We start from the raw sequence: 18038 nt of genomic DNA on the forward strand, positions 1-18038 counted from the left end.
CTGTAGTCAATCTGCTTTGCTACAGAGAGCTGTGATATGTACAAAACTTTTAAATTGTGATGTGTGTCCATCTAGTGAAGGTTAAACAAGTCAAGTGCCAAAATTGTGAAAAAGGTTTTCCTCATAGGAATTCATGAAAATAATTAAATATAACTCTACTATTTCAGCTGAGAATTGAAGTTTGTTATATATATATATATATATATATATATATATATACATATATATATATATATATATACATACATACATATATATATATATATATACATACATATATATATATATATATAATAAAGTAGTTATATTCTTGTGTCAGAAATTCTCTAGAGGACTGTTGGTGTGTGTGTGTGAATCTTTTTCGAAGGAAGTTGGGGGAAAAAAAAAAAAGCTATTATGCTTGTTTTTGTTTTTCTTTCTTTTTAGCTCTAATCAAATATATCCGACCAGTGTTTGTATCTCGGTCAGACCAGGATTCTCGCAGGAAAACTGTTGAAGAGATAAAGAGACGTGCTCAGTCTGGTAAATGGCCTCAGGTACTGTACAGTACTGCTGTGTGTCAGGTGACATTTGACATTGTCATGCTTTTGGATATGCAGGATGCTTTAGGTGTTTTCTTGGGGGTGGACTTCCCCCTTCTGTGGAATATCAAAGATAGTTGTTCTGTATAGATTAGAAAGTTGTTACAGTAACTTTTCATTGTAGTATTTTTCAAAGGGAGTCTGGGTAAGTTCCTGGGAAGAGAGTTTTATCAGGTGCTGCCAAGTGGACAATCCATGTCAGGTTTTGGAAGTCCTATGAAGAAAAAATAATCATATGCTTGGTAAAATAGCTGGGGAGTATCATGTGTTGTTGCTTTTCATATTGTGACATAGCATATTGTCATTATTGGAGATAGAATATTGGCCAAGATAGTCCAAGCATTTCAAATGTTCCAATAGCTAGAAAATGCCTCTGTTGGGCCACGTAGTGAGAACGCTTCTAAAATTGTCTGGTTTTTTTTATTCATCATGAACGTGACTGCTTGTAACATGCTTTGGAAGACAGTAATGAGGAAGAAGGCATAACTACCTAAGGTCTACAGTTTATAGAAGCATGTGATTACTTTGAAAATGTGAAGCATTCTTCTTGTGAATTTTTTAGATTAAGATAGCAAGATAGCTTTCTTTAATGGCGTGGTTACTTCCACAATGGTTAGGTACACATATTGGACAATAAAGACATAAACAATGACAGAAAGGTGATGCATAGCTGTTACTGCATCACTTTCACCAATATATTTAAAATATGAAGAAACTGAACTGCAAAGCTGAAGTGATTTCTAGACCATCTATAAAACTAGTACAAGTGTAGGCAGTAAAACCATTAATGATAGTTCCCGTCCAGTGGTTTGTCCCTTTATGATGTGTATTTATTTCCTTTAAGTGTCTCAGCAGAGTTTCAGCAGTTCATGGCTTTTTGCCAAGGTATTTTTTTTAAAATAAGTTTCATTTTTTTTCACAATTTAATATCTTCCTCTGAATTTGTTTTAACTTGAACATTTTTCTTCTTGTTAGAATTCTGTTCAGATATTTTAAGCCTCTATCATTCCGATATCTGTATACAAGCCAAATAATAAATGTATTAAATAGACACCAACCTTCCTTTTCCTAGCCTGTAAGAAGACTGGGTGCAGGAATTTTGTTTTGTTGTGGGACACAGTATACTTTACAAACACAAAAAACGTTTATGAAAATTCTGTCTAATGCACAAGTTTTCCTAGTCCCTGTTAATGTTCTGATAGAATCAAAGGCAAAACTTTGAATGAAGGCAAACTTCTCTATTGTAATCAGTTAACATGTCTTTCAAAAAGATGTGTTTATAAATGAATCCACATTCAAATATTTCTTAAGTCAACTTTTTTCTTTTACTTCAAGATAATGATATTCCCAGAGGGCACATGCACAAACCGATCCTGTCTAATTACATTCAAGCCTGGTAGGTATGATGCTCATTTCTCTGTTCTCTACAGAATGTTCTTGTATCTTCAGTTTCTGAAATGCCACTTGCATTGTAATTTGTTTGCTGTTGCAGAAATTGAGTCATAAATCTTGTAATAGGGTGGGCAGAAATTTCCAGATACTGTGGAAGAATTATGCTTTTGCTGTTATGCAAAACATTTATTTGGATAATTCAGATTTTTTTCTTGCCTTCTGTGATTCCTGAGAGCTGGAGGTTTCTTACTTAGTGTTTGTGTTTGAATTTATGCCCCTTGAGTCTTGCTGCATTTAGATAGAACATAGTGGTATCAGCTGGTATCCATTTCAGACTGCTGTGGCATTTGGTTCTGTGTAGTGTTTGTTGTTGAGTTGTGTTCTGGTGAAGACAGCCCAAGAATCTTACCAGTATAGCACTGTTGCAGAGACTGCCTTTTTAATGCAAGATTTTGTATTAAATATGTGCATTCTAGGCAGTTTACAATTAGTAGAACCCTGTTATCTTACAAATACATAACAATGACCACTACCAGAGGTGTGAACTGCAGTTATAATAGGATTATTAACATTGCAATGATCTACCAGTGTTTGTTAGAAACTTGCCTTTGTGGTGTAAGTAGGAAGATAAAAGTGAATAGGCTGCAGTGAGCAAATCAGCTGTGAAATGTGTTTGCCTCTTCCTAGTTTTCTGCCTAATTCATTGTATTCCCTTCTTATTGTGTCTTATTTTTTGTTGCTTGCAACTTGGATATCTGTATTGGAGTATAATGAATCAGCATTGTGATTCTGTGCTCTGATTAATTTGGCTGAAGGAAACTCATTATTATATCCTAACAAAACTTTTACAAAACTTTTCCTTATCCCCTCTTAACTTTTACCTTTTAGATGAATGAGTGATGGTTAGAAGAACGTCCACTTCTACTTCTTTTGCTCTTTCTTCCACTCCTCTCAATCTTTTCCTCTTCTCTAAATCCCAACCATGCTTTGAAAGTCTATCTAAATTCTTCATTAAAGCCTCGATTCCCTTCCCTTCTGTTCCATAGACATTCCAGCCACCGGGTATCATATACTTTTTGCCTCAAATCCACTGTCTTCTTCTCTGGTCTGGTACATGCTGCTCTGTCTGCCTCTTGACTGTTTCACTTTTCCTGCTGCGACTTCCATCCTCCACCAAATCTTTTCTCAAGACATCTCAGTTATATCAAGTAACTTCAGGTCTCCATTTGAATAACTGCTTGAGGGTGCCTACCTGTTCTGCTCTCATGCCCTACATTCATTATACTAATTATACAGTTTTGTTTGTGTTTATGCAAGCTAGTTTTAGAGGGAAAGCTATCTAACTTTGTATAAATGGTAGTGTTGTCACATACCTCTTAGATTTTGTCATTTTCTGGTTCTTTCTAAAGTTGCTTAAGCTGTGTTTCTTGGAGACAGAGGGAATAGGAAGAATAAGTGGGCCAAGTACTGTATCTTTGCAGGATACCATTCAAAAGTAGCCTTCATTAAAGATGTTTATAGTCCATTAACAATTTTTTTTTATACCCATGTAATTATCCATTTTAAAATAAAATAAATAAAATGTGAAAAATAAATGAAATGTGAAGCATACAGTACGCAATCAGTACAGTACAGAACATCATTCTGTTCTCAATTTTAATTGGAATATTAGACAGCATTTAGTACATTGCATGCAAGACATTATTTGAATTATGGAATGGCCTGGGTTGGAGGGGGCCTCAAGGATCGTGAATGTCCATTCCCCTGCCACAGGCAGGGCTACCAACCTCCACGTGTAATACTAGACCAGAACTAGAGATATCTCTTAAAATCAAACTGTTTTCACAAGAAAAAGAACCATATTGTTAACATGAAGCGGCACTTCCGTACAGTAGCTCTAATTCAGTATATTCTGTTACATTGTACAATAAACAAACAGGCCTCTCTGAGGTGAGCTAAGGTGAGGAAAAAATAAACTTATCCTGTTATTTCGTAAATGATGCACTTGCTTTAAATGGGTGTTGCTCAGCTAAGTGTAGATAGCTTTTTACATTAGAAAGCTCAGATTCTTCACCAGAAGATGCTGTTGATCATGGGAATTGTTCTGACTTAACTATTTCTTCTGTACCCATATTTATTTCATTTATCAAGTTTGGTACCACGCTTTGAATTGTGGCATGACAATTTATGTAAATGGAGGATAATATGGAAAATACAAGCAAACATTTTTAACTACTATCTTTTGAAAACATGGATATCACTCTGCAGTGCTTTTTAAAAATTACTTTGAGCCTACTTTACCTTATTTTTTCTCTATCAGCTAATTCCTATGCATATCTATCTGACCATTAATCATGTAATCCTTTCTTTACTGCAAAAAAGTCTACTGTACCTCAATCTGCTATAAATTAATTGTGTGTCATATGTACCTTCTAGGAGCATTTATTCCTGGAGTTCCTGTACAGCCAGTGGTTTTACGTTACCCAAACAAACTGGTAAGTTCAGCTTGCAGTGTAACTGGAAATCTAGTGCTTTTTCTTCTGAATTCACAGATACTTCTGTAACTTTTTAGGTCAGACAATTAGGTTTATTAATTTGGAAAATATTTATGGATGCCTATTTGCTAAGTATACATTCTGTAGGCCTCTAGCAGTGTAAATAACTGAAAATTTACATGCTTTTTCTTTAATTAGGTTGCTCCATTAAATGAGTGCTTTAAATGTTATTTAGGATGTTGCAAAAAGTATTCTATATTTGACAAGACGTAAATCATTTTTTGTCTAGCATCTTTGTTGTGTTTTCTGTTCTTGCTCTGTATGCTAGAGTGTTTTCTTCATTGATTGCTGGAAGATGTTTCTACACCTTCTGCCTGTGGAGATGTTAGATACAAATTAATACAACTAGCTAAATGATAATAGAAAAAATAAGTTAGGGATCTTTTTATAAAGTGTTTGGGGCATTTTTATAAGGTGGCTCCTTGTCTGTGCTTCACATTTACTTTGCATTTAGTTGAAGAGTGCTAGATGCTAGAGTGTTTGAAATAGCCTTTCAGTATAAAATCAGGTTAAGGTAAAATGTGAAGTGTTAATTACAACATCTAAATTTAACAGTTGTTACAAATGTTTGTGAAGTAAGGGCAAAGAAAGATAAAGCTCTTGTGATCTACCTTCAAGATCAAGAAGGATTCTTTTTTTTTCAGTTCACCATTCTTGTTGTAGATACTTTCTTGTCCTACTGCAAGAATCAGATCGTTCTTCATAGCTTAGTTAATTAGGTGATGCTTCCAAGTGAACTTTGTTAGGGTGCTGTGACAAATACAGTAGCCTATTATGCTCAGGTGGGGTAAAGGGCATTGTAGCAAGCTGTCCATGACATTTCATTACATAATTATTTCCAGGAAAAAGATTTTCTCCATAGTTTTAAAATTTTCTATCAATTTCAAATGTAAGGTATATGCCTTACATCATACTTCATATACTTTTTACTCCTATTTTATATTGGTTATAAAAATATCAAACCATACAAGGCTATCAGACATTAATTAGCAAGTATCTTCAAAAATATATTATTGTACTAAAATGTCCTTATTGTCTGTAGTACATAATATGCAGTGTTTGTAAATGAATATTAAATGTTCCTAATGCTCTATTAACTGTAACTGTAAACTTCTTATAATAAAATAGATCAGTGTGAATTTTCTGAGCTCATTCCTAATTTTTAATGTTGTTGTAAAATGTCTTAAACCTATAAATATTCATATAGATAGCCAAAAGAGGTGGCCTGTATGTGTGTGCAGCTTTACTTGTTCTTACTACTTGTAATTACTGTAAAGCACTGCTGAGTTTTTGGTGCCTTGCTGGGTAATTTAACCTCCTAAGATCTCTTCCATTGAGAATTGAGGCAAGAAGATAATTACTGTCACTATTTAAATTCAGATTTGCTTGGGATCTGCAGAAGAGTTGTAACAAGTTTGAATGAGGAGGGAAAGGAAGAGGATGATTTCATGGTATATGAAGATGAGATTTCTGACTAGGATGCAGTTAAGAGTTGAGTAGCAGGAAAGAAGAATGGAGTAGGGAGAGAATACTTTGTTTTGTGGGCTAGCGCTGAATTTCTAGCAAATTTTAATTGTCTCTGGCTTCTTTGTCATCTTGTCTGACAACTGCATATTGTAATTATATGTTTACAAAGGAGTTTATCATTAAAATCTTTTCTTAGCCAGTGAACTGTAGTTAGGCATTGCATGCAGTTTTTCTCTGCTGCTTTTAGCTTGAACTAGCTGTTCTGTTCTGCCTTCAGAGCTCAGATTTCTCAAAATAGGGATGAGAACAGTCTTGGAATTGAGTGCACCTGACAGACTGGGGAGGCTTTTGTAGATCAGAGCTGTGGGTGAATGTCGCTGGTTTGTGTACTCTTACATGCTTATTTCCTTGTACTCTGTGCATTCAAGAACTAGGCAAAGTATTGGAAGAGACTGAAATGTGGAGGGGGGGGAAAGAAAATCAGTTCTCTTATAGCAAAAGAATTATGAATTCATGCCAACTAGAAATAGATTATTTTCTGTCAAGGTTGCCCTTCAGCATCTTTGTAAGGCCTTGTGACTGTTTGCAGCAGATGATGTCTCTGGTTCTTTGCCGTTGTTTATTTAGGAATAATAGTATTTTAGTCTGTTGCTCCTCTTGATGTAAGATCAGAAAGAAATTAAGGCTTAAAAGTAAAGCTTAATTTTAAGCTTACTTCTATTTTCCTAGCCCATTAGTTAATAGTTCATGTACACTATTAACTGTATTTTAAGTAAAGGAAATACCGTGTTATTCTCATCCTTATCAAAGCAGTCTTTTTGCAATTCATTTTTACACTAATTCCCTTCATTGTGAATGTAGCTCTTCTTTTTTTTGAATTTTCTGTCAGTGTGCTGGTAATTATGGGGGGCTATCTGCTTTTCTAAATATCAGAGCCATTTTAAATATATTTTGATGTCCAAGCTTCCTCTGAAGTTAACTGTGCTATTTGATGTAAGGTTTGTCATCATCTCTGCAGCATCACTGTACCAGGGCTGTGTGGGTGTAATTTAACATTCTCATTCTGCTACAATGCTGAATTTTATAGTTGCTGCCTGATATAATTCTCAGTATTTTCTTATATCAAATATAAATAATGTGAAGGATATTTTTCCACTTAATTCAAAGGATTAATTATATAAATAGAAAAGTTTCAAAATGTACTTTCAGTGTTGTTGAAGTGCATACTGTGCCAGTGTAGTGCATGAGTGAGTACCAGAATAAACTGGTAGCTGTGATAAATATTAAAAATATGTAAGCCAGATATGGAAAGTACCACTTCTAGTCTTTGACTTATTCTTTTTATCATTAAAATATTGTAGGCAGGAGCCTGTAAAGTAGTTCTCTTTCCTGAAGAACATGATTCACTTTTCCAGTAGTGAGCATTTACTTCTTATTCCTGCTTCATCTTAACACTGTCAGTGAGAAAAAGCATGCCTGTCTACTGTGGCATTCACATTGGTAATTTCTCACAACATTGTTGATTAAATATGGGACTTCGAATTTGTCAGTGGCCAGCCATTCTGAAAAAAATTCTAGTGATCTTTTGCCTGAGCAAACTCATAGGGGCTTGTGGTTTTTATCTTGTTTTATATTCCTCTGCATTGCTGTAATTTAGGGAGCTGACTTAGAATCATCATAAAATCATAGAATGGTTTGGGTTGGAAGGGACCTTTAAGATCATGTAGTTCCGGCCTGCCTATAGTCAGGGACACCTCCCTCTAGACTAGGTTGCTCAAAGTCCCATCCCATCCTGGCTTTGATTGCTTCCAGGGAGAGGGCATCTCTGGGCAACCTGTTCCAGTGTCTCACCACTCACAGTAAAGGATTTTTTAAGCATGTGTAGTTTGATGTTCCACATGGCAAATCTAGTATCTGATGAGAGAGAACATCAACCCTCTACACTCCAGTGGTCTGAGTTTACAAATGGAAACTTTGTGGGGGAAAAAAATGAGTCCATAAAGTGCTTGATTGCAGTAATATCAGAAATATCAAAAATGCCAGAAGGATTTTGTGGAGTTCTTATGTCTATAGTTTTGCTGTTAAACAAGATCACTGCATGGAGAAGTCTGCTTTCATGCACTTGTGCTAATTGCTGAAGATGGAACACTTTTTCATATCTTGTTTGATTTTTATAATTACTAAAGGACTACCAAGAATTTGTCTTTTCTTTCATGAAATATTGATGTTATTCCAGGCTGTTGCATTTCTCGATGCTGCTTTCACTTGAGATGGATTTTTTTGCTTAAAATTGTGATTAAAAAGGGTTTAACTTTCTTTTTCAAGATCATGGCACATACAATCACCTAAACTCTTCAAAATATGTTTGTGTGGTAGTACAGAACTAAACTAGAATGTTTTTTCTTAGGTTGATAAAAAATATTTTTTCCTTCTCTTTTGTGAAACTGAATTTCCTGAGTCCTCTTAACTTTCTTTTAGTGACTTGTACTTTTTATTCCCCCAGTTAATTGGAACAATAACTTGAAACTCGTTTTCAGGCTTTTGCCTGAAAATCATGCCTCCAGGCATTGCAGTTTTTTTCATATGATACTTCTTAATCTTAGTTAATATTACTGTGATCTCTACTGTAATCTACTTACTTGTCAGTACTCCTTTCCAGCTCTCTGTTTTCTTTTATTACTTGCATCTTGTTAATTTCTTTCACTGTTCTTTGCCCTGTTAGGGTTTTACACCCATATTTTGTTTTTGTTTAGATGTTTTGTTTTGGATTATACCATGAAAGTATAATCTTTATTTCTTTCAAGACCTTCTTAATGCAGTAAAAAAGCTAGATGCCAGTGGTAGTTGGCAGTAATTTCTGAGTAGCAAAAAGGTTGGAACTCAAAGGTTAGACATCACCCTGTACTTGTTCACTTTTGAGCGTGGTTATAGTTCTGCATTCCAAAAAACATTCCCACAGGGCTTTGGGATTTGGAGTTGTGAACTTGTTGTCTCAGCCAGCTAAAAATGCTTCTGGTCTTGCTTGACAGCAGATTGATGAGTTTAGATGTCTTGTAGCTTTTAGTTCTTGGATCAAACAGACATATATTCCCAGTGGGCATCAGGATGACTGTGAGCCAGCACTGTGCCCTTGTGGCCAAGAAGGCCGATGGCATCCTGGGGTGTATTAGAAGGGGTGTGGTTAGTAGGTTGAGAGAGGTTCTCCTCCTCCTCTACTCTGCCCTGGTGAGACTGCATCTGGAACAATGTGTCCAGTTCTGGGCCCCTCAGTTCAAGAAGGACAGAGAACTGCATGAGAGAGTCCAGTGCAGAGCCGCAAAGACAAGGGAGTGGAGCATCTCCTTTAAGAGGAAAGATTGAGGGAGTTGGGTCTCTTTAGCTTGGAGGAGACTGAGGGGTGACCTCACTACTGTTTATAAACATGTAAAGGGTGAGCGTGAAGAAGATGGAGCCAGGCTCTTTGCGTTGACATCCAATGATAGGACAATGGGCAATGGGTGCTTCAAGCTGGAACATAGGAGGTTCCACATAACTACTAGGAAAAACCTTCTTCATGGTGAGGGTAACAAACTAGAACAGGCTGCCCAGAGAGGTTGTGGGTTCTCCTTCCCTGGAGACATTCTAATCCTGCTTGGATGTGTTCCATAATGTGTGCCTAATCTAGGTGTTCCTGCTCTGGCAGGGGAATTGCATTAACTGATCTTTTGAGGTCCCTTCCAATATCTGACATTCTGTGATGCATGCCCTTACTGAGAAAAGTGGGAAAAATGCTCTTTTGAGGTAAGACATAAGGTCTTACTTGTCCTAGTAATTCTTCTTAGTTGAGAAGACTTTCCTTCAGTCATCTGTACAGGTCCCAAACACTTTGGAAGTATCATAGAGTTCATACCTGTTGCTGGGAGATCCAGCTACTATGTTGGGACGCTTAAGGAACAGCCTATCCAGCTAGATTGGTCAGGAAAAAGCATATGGAGTAAGCATCTCAAGTAAAATTGGCTTTTGTTACCATAACTTTATTTTCCAATATTAAAAGCTTTTGATGAATCACTGGATCCTTAGGTGTTTTATAAATACAGATTTTTATGTGTTTAAGACTTGAGTTACTGAGTATTTCCTAGCTTCATAAGAGCAGTTGATTCTTGGCATTGCTGGCTTACTCTTATTGGGACTAAGAACTATTAGAAAGAGAATATTGAATTTTCCATGAAAATCTCAGTCATATGTCATCAGCTAAACTATCCATAATGTCACAAGTTTAAAGTGCAATAATTAACTGCTGTGCTTCCTTTTCTTAGGACACGATCACGTGGACATGGCAAGGTCCAGGAGCGTAAGTGGTTATATTTTATTGCTTGAATCATTATTGCTTTCCTTAATTTGGCTTTATTGACGTGATTTGTAGGAATATATAGTCAAGTAGTAATCGCTGGATGCTGCATTGTGGTGTGGGATTTTGTCTTTTATATAATATTCCATAGGTATGGTAATATTCAGTTAGAAGAATCCAGTTATAAATGATGGACTTCTGATGCTAAGTTTCTGATAGTTTGCAGGATAGATTTTTAGGAGGTTTATTTCATTTTTTTGTTCTGCTTTGCATATTTTATTGTCTGCAGATCAGTTTGAATTCTCTGTATGGCTTTTATTTGAAATTGGTCTAGTCCTGTGAAGGCAGTCATCCCATTTACAGAATGTGGAAATACCATTTCTGTTGTCTTGACTGATTGTAACTTTGACTTATTTAAAACAAAATGTTATTTTAGAAGTTCCTTAGCAAATTAATGTAATGTAAGATATACAAGGGAGGAGTTTGTCATCTTTTAAAAACGTGTATACATACAGACAGACACTCTTTCCACATTAGAATTCATTTAAAAAAAAAAAAAAAGTTGGAATCAAAACCAGAAATTTTCAACCTTAAATTAAGGGGAATTTGATTTTATGATTAGTAGTTTGCTGTTAACCATCTTCTTTGGAACTATTGTTTTGAATGTCTTATATGAGATCCTACAACTTTAATAATAATGAGGTAGCCATTGGGACCAGACAAGACTCAATTTGGTATTTTTTTTCAATCAATTTTGCACCTTTAAATGGGTTAAACCAAGTCTAATTAAAGACACACAGATTTGGAGACCTTGAGGAAATCATCTATCACTTCAAAGGTTTAATGTTCAGTTGAATCTTTACATTGAAAGTAAATGAATCCACAATAGTGTCTAAAGTAGGCAAGTATGGCAGCATATTTACTGCATGCAAACATTTCTTGTCTTTGCTTGTCAATTCCTACCTCTTCCCTCACACTTGCAGTGTGGGCCATCTAGCAAATTAGCTCAATCAGAGCGGAGAAACATAAATAACCTTCCAGCTTAGTGTCTTATCTGAGGAGTCAGGAACATGTAGGAAGAAAAGAAGGAAGGAACTTGTAAATGTGTTGCCTCAAATCACTGTAGCGTGTACAGTACCCTCATTGTAAAATGTTGAACTCTACTAACAAAGTTGAATTAAATGAATCTTAAATAAAAATCTAAAGCAGCTTGTGAAGTTATTCAAGTTCATTCAGTCAATTTCAAACTACAGCTTTACTTAATTAGGATTAATTCTCTTGAGTGACTTAAACTGTATTTCTGATGTCGTAGCAAAAAAATACTGTGAAGGCTGCTGTGTTCTTCACTTTCTCAAGCAAATGTCTGCTGTCCTCTGTTGTAGTATTAGCCAAAACTTAATCTGGAAACGTTGCTTTTTTTCAGGAGAGTTCAGTTTACAAAAGATTGGCAGGATATTCAAAGTTGATGTAATCCATAAAAGTAACTGAAAATGTTTCCTGGAAATTGTACATTTTAGAAAATCATGTTTTCAGTAGTTTGATATTATTCAAAGCAGATTAACTTGCCTCCTCCATGTTAACAAAGGCAGTTTGACAGTGGCACGCAACTTAAGACTGAAAGAAAATTTGAGTTAGATATAGCTTATATCAACTTTTAAATTCATGTTTATAATTTAAGATTAGAATCACAGAATGATAAAGTAGGTTGGAAAGGACCTTAGAGATCATCTAGTCCAACCCCCTGCCATGGGCGCCTTTCACTAGATCAGGTTGCTGAAAGCCTTGACAGCCTGCCCGGCATATTGAATGGCCACAAGGAGGTCTCCCAAGAGCCTTTTCTTGTCCAGGCTAAACAACTCTAACACTAAGGCAAAAAACATGTTATAATCTTGAATAAGTGTATAGCAAAATGAGTAGTACTTTTAGTAATGTATCAAGTGCACTTTGTCTGCCAAAGAGGATTTCGATCAGTCCTCCTAGCTTAATGATTGACTACTGTCAGCTACCCAGATACTGTATAAAATGTGCCAAGTGATGCTGCTCCTTAACCTAGGTTCACTAAATCTTTTCCTGTATTTGAATCCTACTGGAATCAACTCGACCTTGGAGAGCGGTATCTTGTGTCTTAGGCTATTGAAACACATCTACTGCATTTCATTAACAAATTTTTTTTTTTTGAGGAATCATTTGATTACAGACAAATATGAAGATAAAAATATAACGATCGTAATAAATCCTGCTGAATGCAACATCTTTCTGAAAAAGCCTAGCTTTCTTTTTTTTATTATGCATACATAATTTATATTATTGTGTAGATTGGTACTTAATGCATTGTTTCTGTGCTTTTAAGTTTTTTATAAGATGTAATTTCAATATAAAATGCTTTTGTTCCACCTTACGAAATGTAATGTCTTGAAATACTCTAAGAACTTATCTGTTAATTTTATATCTGAACATAAAGAAGCAAGAATGTTATTTGAAGGCTCTGGAGCGTAATGTACTACACTTTCACTATGTTTAAACTTTTTCTCTGTCCTTTTCCTTTTTTTCCCTTTTAGGTTAGAAATTCTGTGGCTTACTTTGTGTCAGTTTCACAATTCTGTGGAAATTGAGGTCAGTATTAAAGAAAAAAGAAAAAACACCGACTTGTTACTCAGCATCATATTGTACTTCAATCTGCAGTAGAAGTTTGCATTCAAACTTTTCTAACATGGTTGGTTTAGAGTATTAAAAAAAAAAAAAATTAAAATACCACTTTTGTAATGGCCTCTGTATCTGAAAATGTAACCTAAAATTGATTAATGCAATATAGTTTTCCCTTCAGCTTAGGCCACTATTTTTTCCCTTTATTTAAAATGAGTTGGTATATTTCTGATTATGTTTAAAGAGTCTTCTGTGAATAACAGTTTTCTCTTGTAATGGCTTGATTGCTGTTCCAGCCAACGAATCAGCTGTGCGTGTTAGATACCTAAATATGTGTACACTGGCATACAAACTAAGGGCTATCTTTTAGAGAAAAGAAAATCATTGTAAGTGGTTTTTATAGGTTAGATAAGTTATTTTAATGTCTGGCTAATAGTTTTTTCCTTAGGCTTTCTTACCCTGTTCCAAATGTGAAATCAAGGAATACAAAACTTAAGTTTATGTATATTTGTAATGTTGTTTTGAGGAAAATACCAGTCCCAAGGGCAAAGACTATTGTAGTGGAAATGTGAAAGCCATTAAAAGGTATTCATCTTTGATGGATCTGATGGCAGGGTAAATAAGTAGGAAGAACTATTGCTGTGGTAATATGCAATATATCCTACTAATTGTATTTAACCATTGAAATTTTGTCTGTTATCACTATATCTGTTAGAGAGACTTGTTATTTGCATTATCATTTTAATTGAATTTTTTAGTTGTTAACAGCTTAAAAAAAATCTTACAAAATAATGGTCTGTCATGTCAAAAAGAAGAAAGTGATTTGTTTTGGTTTGTTTTGATTAAAAAAAAGTGTCAAATTGCATTTAAGGTAATAGGAACTGCTGATGTACAAAATGGTTAATAGTCACCTGAAACTGTTTTAACAGCAGAACTACTCACTATTGCATTTTGATAATCCATAGCAGATAAGATCATATTCATAGGGAAGATATTCTTGTTGTTAAGGTACTCTGCCAGGGTCCTACTGTCTCCCTTTAATAATGTGACAACTGGATTCTCTTTCCTATTATGACTGACTATAACACTTTTTATCCTGTTTGACTTGTATCAGATTTTTCAAGTAATCTTAGTATTTGAGAAATTCCATTGCTAAGATCACTTACCCTGTGTAAAAATTTATATTACTTACACTACTTTCAGATGTGTAGCTTAAGAATAATATTTTGTCTTTTAGTAAGTTATAATAGGGAGCTACTGCCTTAATGAAAATATAGGACAAGCCAGCTGATCAGCAGGCTTTTATTTTATCTCAGGAACGTGATTTTCTGCCCTAGGCAAGAAAATTGAGTCCTTTCACACAAGTGAACACTGCAGAGCTTTCTTGGTGTTGTGTTTTTTGTTGTTTTTTTTTTTTTTTTTTTTTTTTGAGACAGCAGGTGCCAGCAGTCCCTGAGTTCTGTAACTCATAGAACTTGCACAAGGACAAGTTCTGCTCTTTAATAGCAAAATATACTGTACTAGAGTAGGAACTGGCAGAGGATGAAGGAACAGAGTTTTTTGGAAGGCTGTTTGCAAGTGTGAGGCAGAGTACTTCATGAGCTACATGTTGAATCTGGTTTTGTAAAGGAAGTGCTGCAGATTGAGGAATGTGGTGGAACAATGAGTTGTTCTGTGACCACAGTCATGGTTTTTCCTTGTCTCCAAAGTTATTTGGCTTTTGTTCCTACTTTGTTCCATCAACATTGGCAAATACAAGCCAACGTTGATACTAGAATTACTGCTGAATCTCCAGTAATTCAGGGAGGTGTACACCAGGACAATACAATTTCAGTGCATTTATTATTAAATAATAGCTACTAAGGCCTTGTTGCCAAGTAACCAAGTACTGAGGTTTCCTGATCTGCACTTCTCTGTACGAAATGAATGTTGTGGTATGTCAAGTTACATGTAAAATACATCCAGCATGCTTATTTGGAAGCAAACATCTACGTAGATTTTATAAGAAGCTAGGTATATTTTGCACCCCACAACAATCACATACTTTTTTTTTTTTTCTTCAAGAAATTATGTGATCATCAGCACATGTAGTTTACTTTGGCTTGTGTTAGTTTGTTTTCCTGGCCTATTGGCTCCAACATTCGCATATCCATCCCAGTCTGCAGCAGCTGACAATTCTTCTGTTAGTTTTGTTACTGATGCCGAAATGTTTATGCTGTTTTTGTCTAGGCACAGGCATGTAGAACATCTCTGAAACTGCTTCATATTCAAACTTGTTCTGTGGATGAATTACAATGTGTTTGGATGAATAGCAATTTACAACTCCAAGTAAAATGAACAGAGTTGGACTTAGAATTTAAAGGAGCAGTCTTTCTGTCTTTCTTAGCTTCACATGCTTTGTCTTTCTGTATATCATACTGCATCAGACTCATATATGTATCAGTAAATCTAGAGGATAGAAGTCGTATGTTTTCATTTGCAGTGGTACATACAGAGAAAACTAGGAAAATCCCAAATAAATTCAGGATTTGTTTATCTTTGAACATGTCTAAGAAGCAGATAAGCATCTAAAGGCAGCATTTTGGGTACTGCTGACCATAACTAACGTCAGTTATTGAGAGTGACTTACTTAAATGACAAAATTCATATTTATTCCAGTACTTCTATTTTTTTAAAGACCGATACACAATTCCTGGATCACAACTCCAGTTGTGTACTGCTCATAGATTGGTATATCAAATATAGCTATGCTTATTGCAGTTGTTTTTTATTTCAGAAGCTTTCCACATAACTATGAACACTTTGTTCATAGTACAAATTCTCTCACAGGACTGCGCTACCAAAGCATTGCCTTGATGCAGGGTATGGAGGAATTGGAATGATCCCTTCTTTTTCCTCATATCTGGAGAAACTAATTGCTCCACGGAACTGGAATATTCTGAGGGTTTTTTGTAGGTGAGATAGGCAGCGATATTGGAGTTTATGTCATAATTAATAAACACTTAGATTCATAGGCACATGCTGGAGCTACTTTTAACACAGATCATCGCATTCTGAAAACTTCCTCTTACATCACTGGTGTTGAGCAGCTTTACTCTGATTTTCTGTGGCCATCTTCATTTACTTATGGTTTTTCTATTAGTTGAGTACTAATATATCCAGTGTCCAGTTTGGAGGAGAAACTTTCAAAACCTCAAAAACAACAGAAGATGAAAATGTTTCTGAGTTGTACACTGAACAGTGATATATGATTACAAAATATGCAATGAGAGCAGTAAATAGCTGATATCCTGAGAATTTGGGTTCTCAACATTTAAGCTACAGAACAAAGTTCACATAGCAGATGTTTCTTGGTTATCTGCAAAGAGCTGAACAGAAAAGGAATATTAATTTGAATGTAAGAGGCTAACATGAGAAAATGCAAATACTTTCTAATGATTTTTAAAACTTCCTGTTCCCACTTAATTAAAGGAAGATAAAACTCTATTTGGGTTCTGTGAAGTAAGAAAGAAATGAATCTCTGGAATTTGATGCATCTCTAAGCATTTTAATGTTCCTTTTTTTACTCTTTTATAGTTATTTTACTAATATGATTGTGTAAATAGAAACAAACTGTACACATTTTTCATCACAGTGCTGTAATACAGATTATCTAAAATGTTAAGCATTCTTGTTATAATTCAGTTTTCTGTATGCAGTTTCTTCCTGTGTATATTCCTTCAGAAGAAGAAAGAAAAAATCCAGTGTTATATGCCAGTAATGTCAGATGTGTAATGGCAGAGTAAGTATCTTTTAATATGTAATAAATTAAATCATGTTAGTGTATATGTCTGCTTGCAAAGCAGCTTGTATTCCACAGTAGTGCATACAAACTATGTAGCAGTTATTTAATTTTCCTGTATGGGGAAGGCAGGGACTCACAAATATAGCAGTAACTATAGTAATTGTTTTGTTTTATTTTTTTAACATGCTTTCATATAACAAGCCTATTATTTTGCTGCCGTGGGTATTTAAGTCCTTTGTAGTGGAAGGTACAGTTGAATTGTATGAAAGTTAATATAACTGAATCTTCTGCTATTGAGGTTTCTTTTTCAGCTCTGGCTTTTTTAATTGAAGTTAAGCATAGTTCGATGTACTCATTGTTAGCCTTGTAGCCAAATAGTAACACATAGGAAAACTGCTTCTATTTTAGAAATAGAACACTAGCATTCAAGTTCAATTAGTTGCTTGCATTGTATTGATGTGAGGACACTGAGAACACTTAACTATAGAGTAGGATAAAACTAATATTGAATGCACTGACCTTAGTTCTCTTCTGCTGTTTTTCATTACCCTCACATTTAACAGTTCAAAAAATGTTACGTTCATTTTGTGTCCTTGCAGTGAATCTTCCACTAGTCAGCAGATGTTCTTTTTAGTATTTGCAGAGAACCCTTATGGTTATTAATAACTCTTGAAGGATTTAAGAAGTTTTGTACTACTTTTGAAAGAACTTGTAAAATCTTAATCTCTTGTTAAAATTCAGAGAGAAGTTACAGTTTCCAACCAAAAGCCAATTTGTAGACAGTAACTGGTAATTCTCTGGTTTATAAGCAGAACACAACTTTGTGAGTTTCTTTAAGGATGCTGAGCCTATACTATAATGCAACAATTCCCTATCTGTTGTATACAAAGAACCTTTCTCATAAAAGAAAAAGAATCGGTGTGAATCAAGCTATCTTTGAGTTGCAGTAGCCTCAGAGACTTCTGTAGTTTATATTAAGATCGGCTGGTCCAATATAAAGTGATGTCTTCAGGCTTTGGGTAAAGAACACAGTTACAAAGCCTTCATTATGAACTCTATTCCAATCAGAAGATGATAGAAATTGTGTGGTATAAGGAGAAATTTTGAAAGGCTGTGGAAGCTTACAACAAACTGCATATGGAAAGTCTTCCCTTCTATGATTATACAGAGAGGTTATTTTTCCCTTCCTCTTGTTTTTCCCTCTCGCTTCTGAAGAGTAGGCATTTGGGGTAACAGTGAGAAGTGGTGTCTAAAAGGGACACTGTTAGAACAGAAGATAGCGATTATGG

At 35.1% G+C, this 18038-nt stretch overlaps 1 protein-coding gene across 1 annotated transcript in view; it reads left to right on the forward strand.

The window, feature by feature from the left end:
* The window catches only part of LPCAT1 (lysophosphatidylcholine acyltransferase 1), a gene marked incomplete at its 3' end in the record, with an annotated part of 51457 nt that overhangs the window by 14781 nt on the left and 18638 nt on the right, over positions 1-18038 (forward strand). Inside the window, exons 4-9 of the mRNA XM_079533313.1 lie at positions 427-536; positions 1917-1977; positions 4410-4468; positions 10291-10325; positions 12881-12935; positions 16664-16746. Of these exons, the coding sequence (XP_079389439.1) occupies positions 427-536; positions 1917-1977; positions 4410-4468; positions 10291-10325; positions 12881-12935; positions 16664-16746 (403 nt within the window). The remainder of the gene's footprint in view (positions 1-426; positions 537-1916; positions 1978-4409; positions 4469-10290; positions 10326-12880; positions 12936-16663; positions 16747-18038) is intronic.

Source organism: Tetrao urogallus, assembly GCF_951394365.1.
Source record: "Tetrao urogallus genome assembly, chromosome: 3".
Taxonomy (NCBI): Eukaryota; Metazoa; Chordata; class Aves; order Galliformes; family Phasianidae; genus Tetrao; species Tetrao urogallus.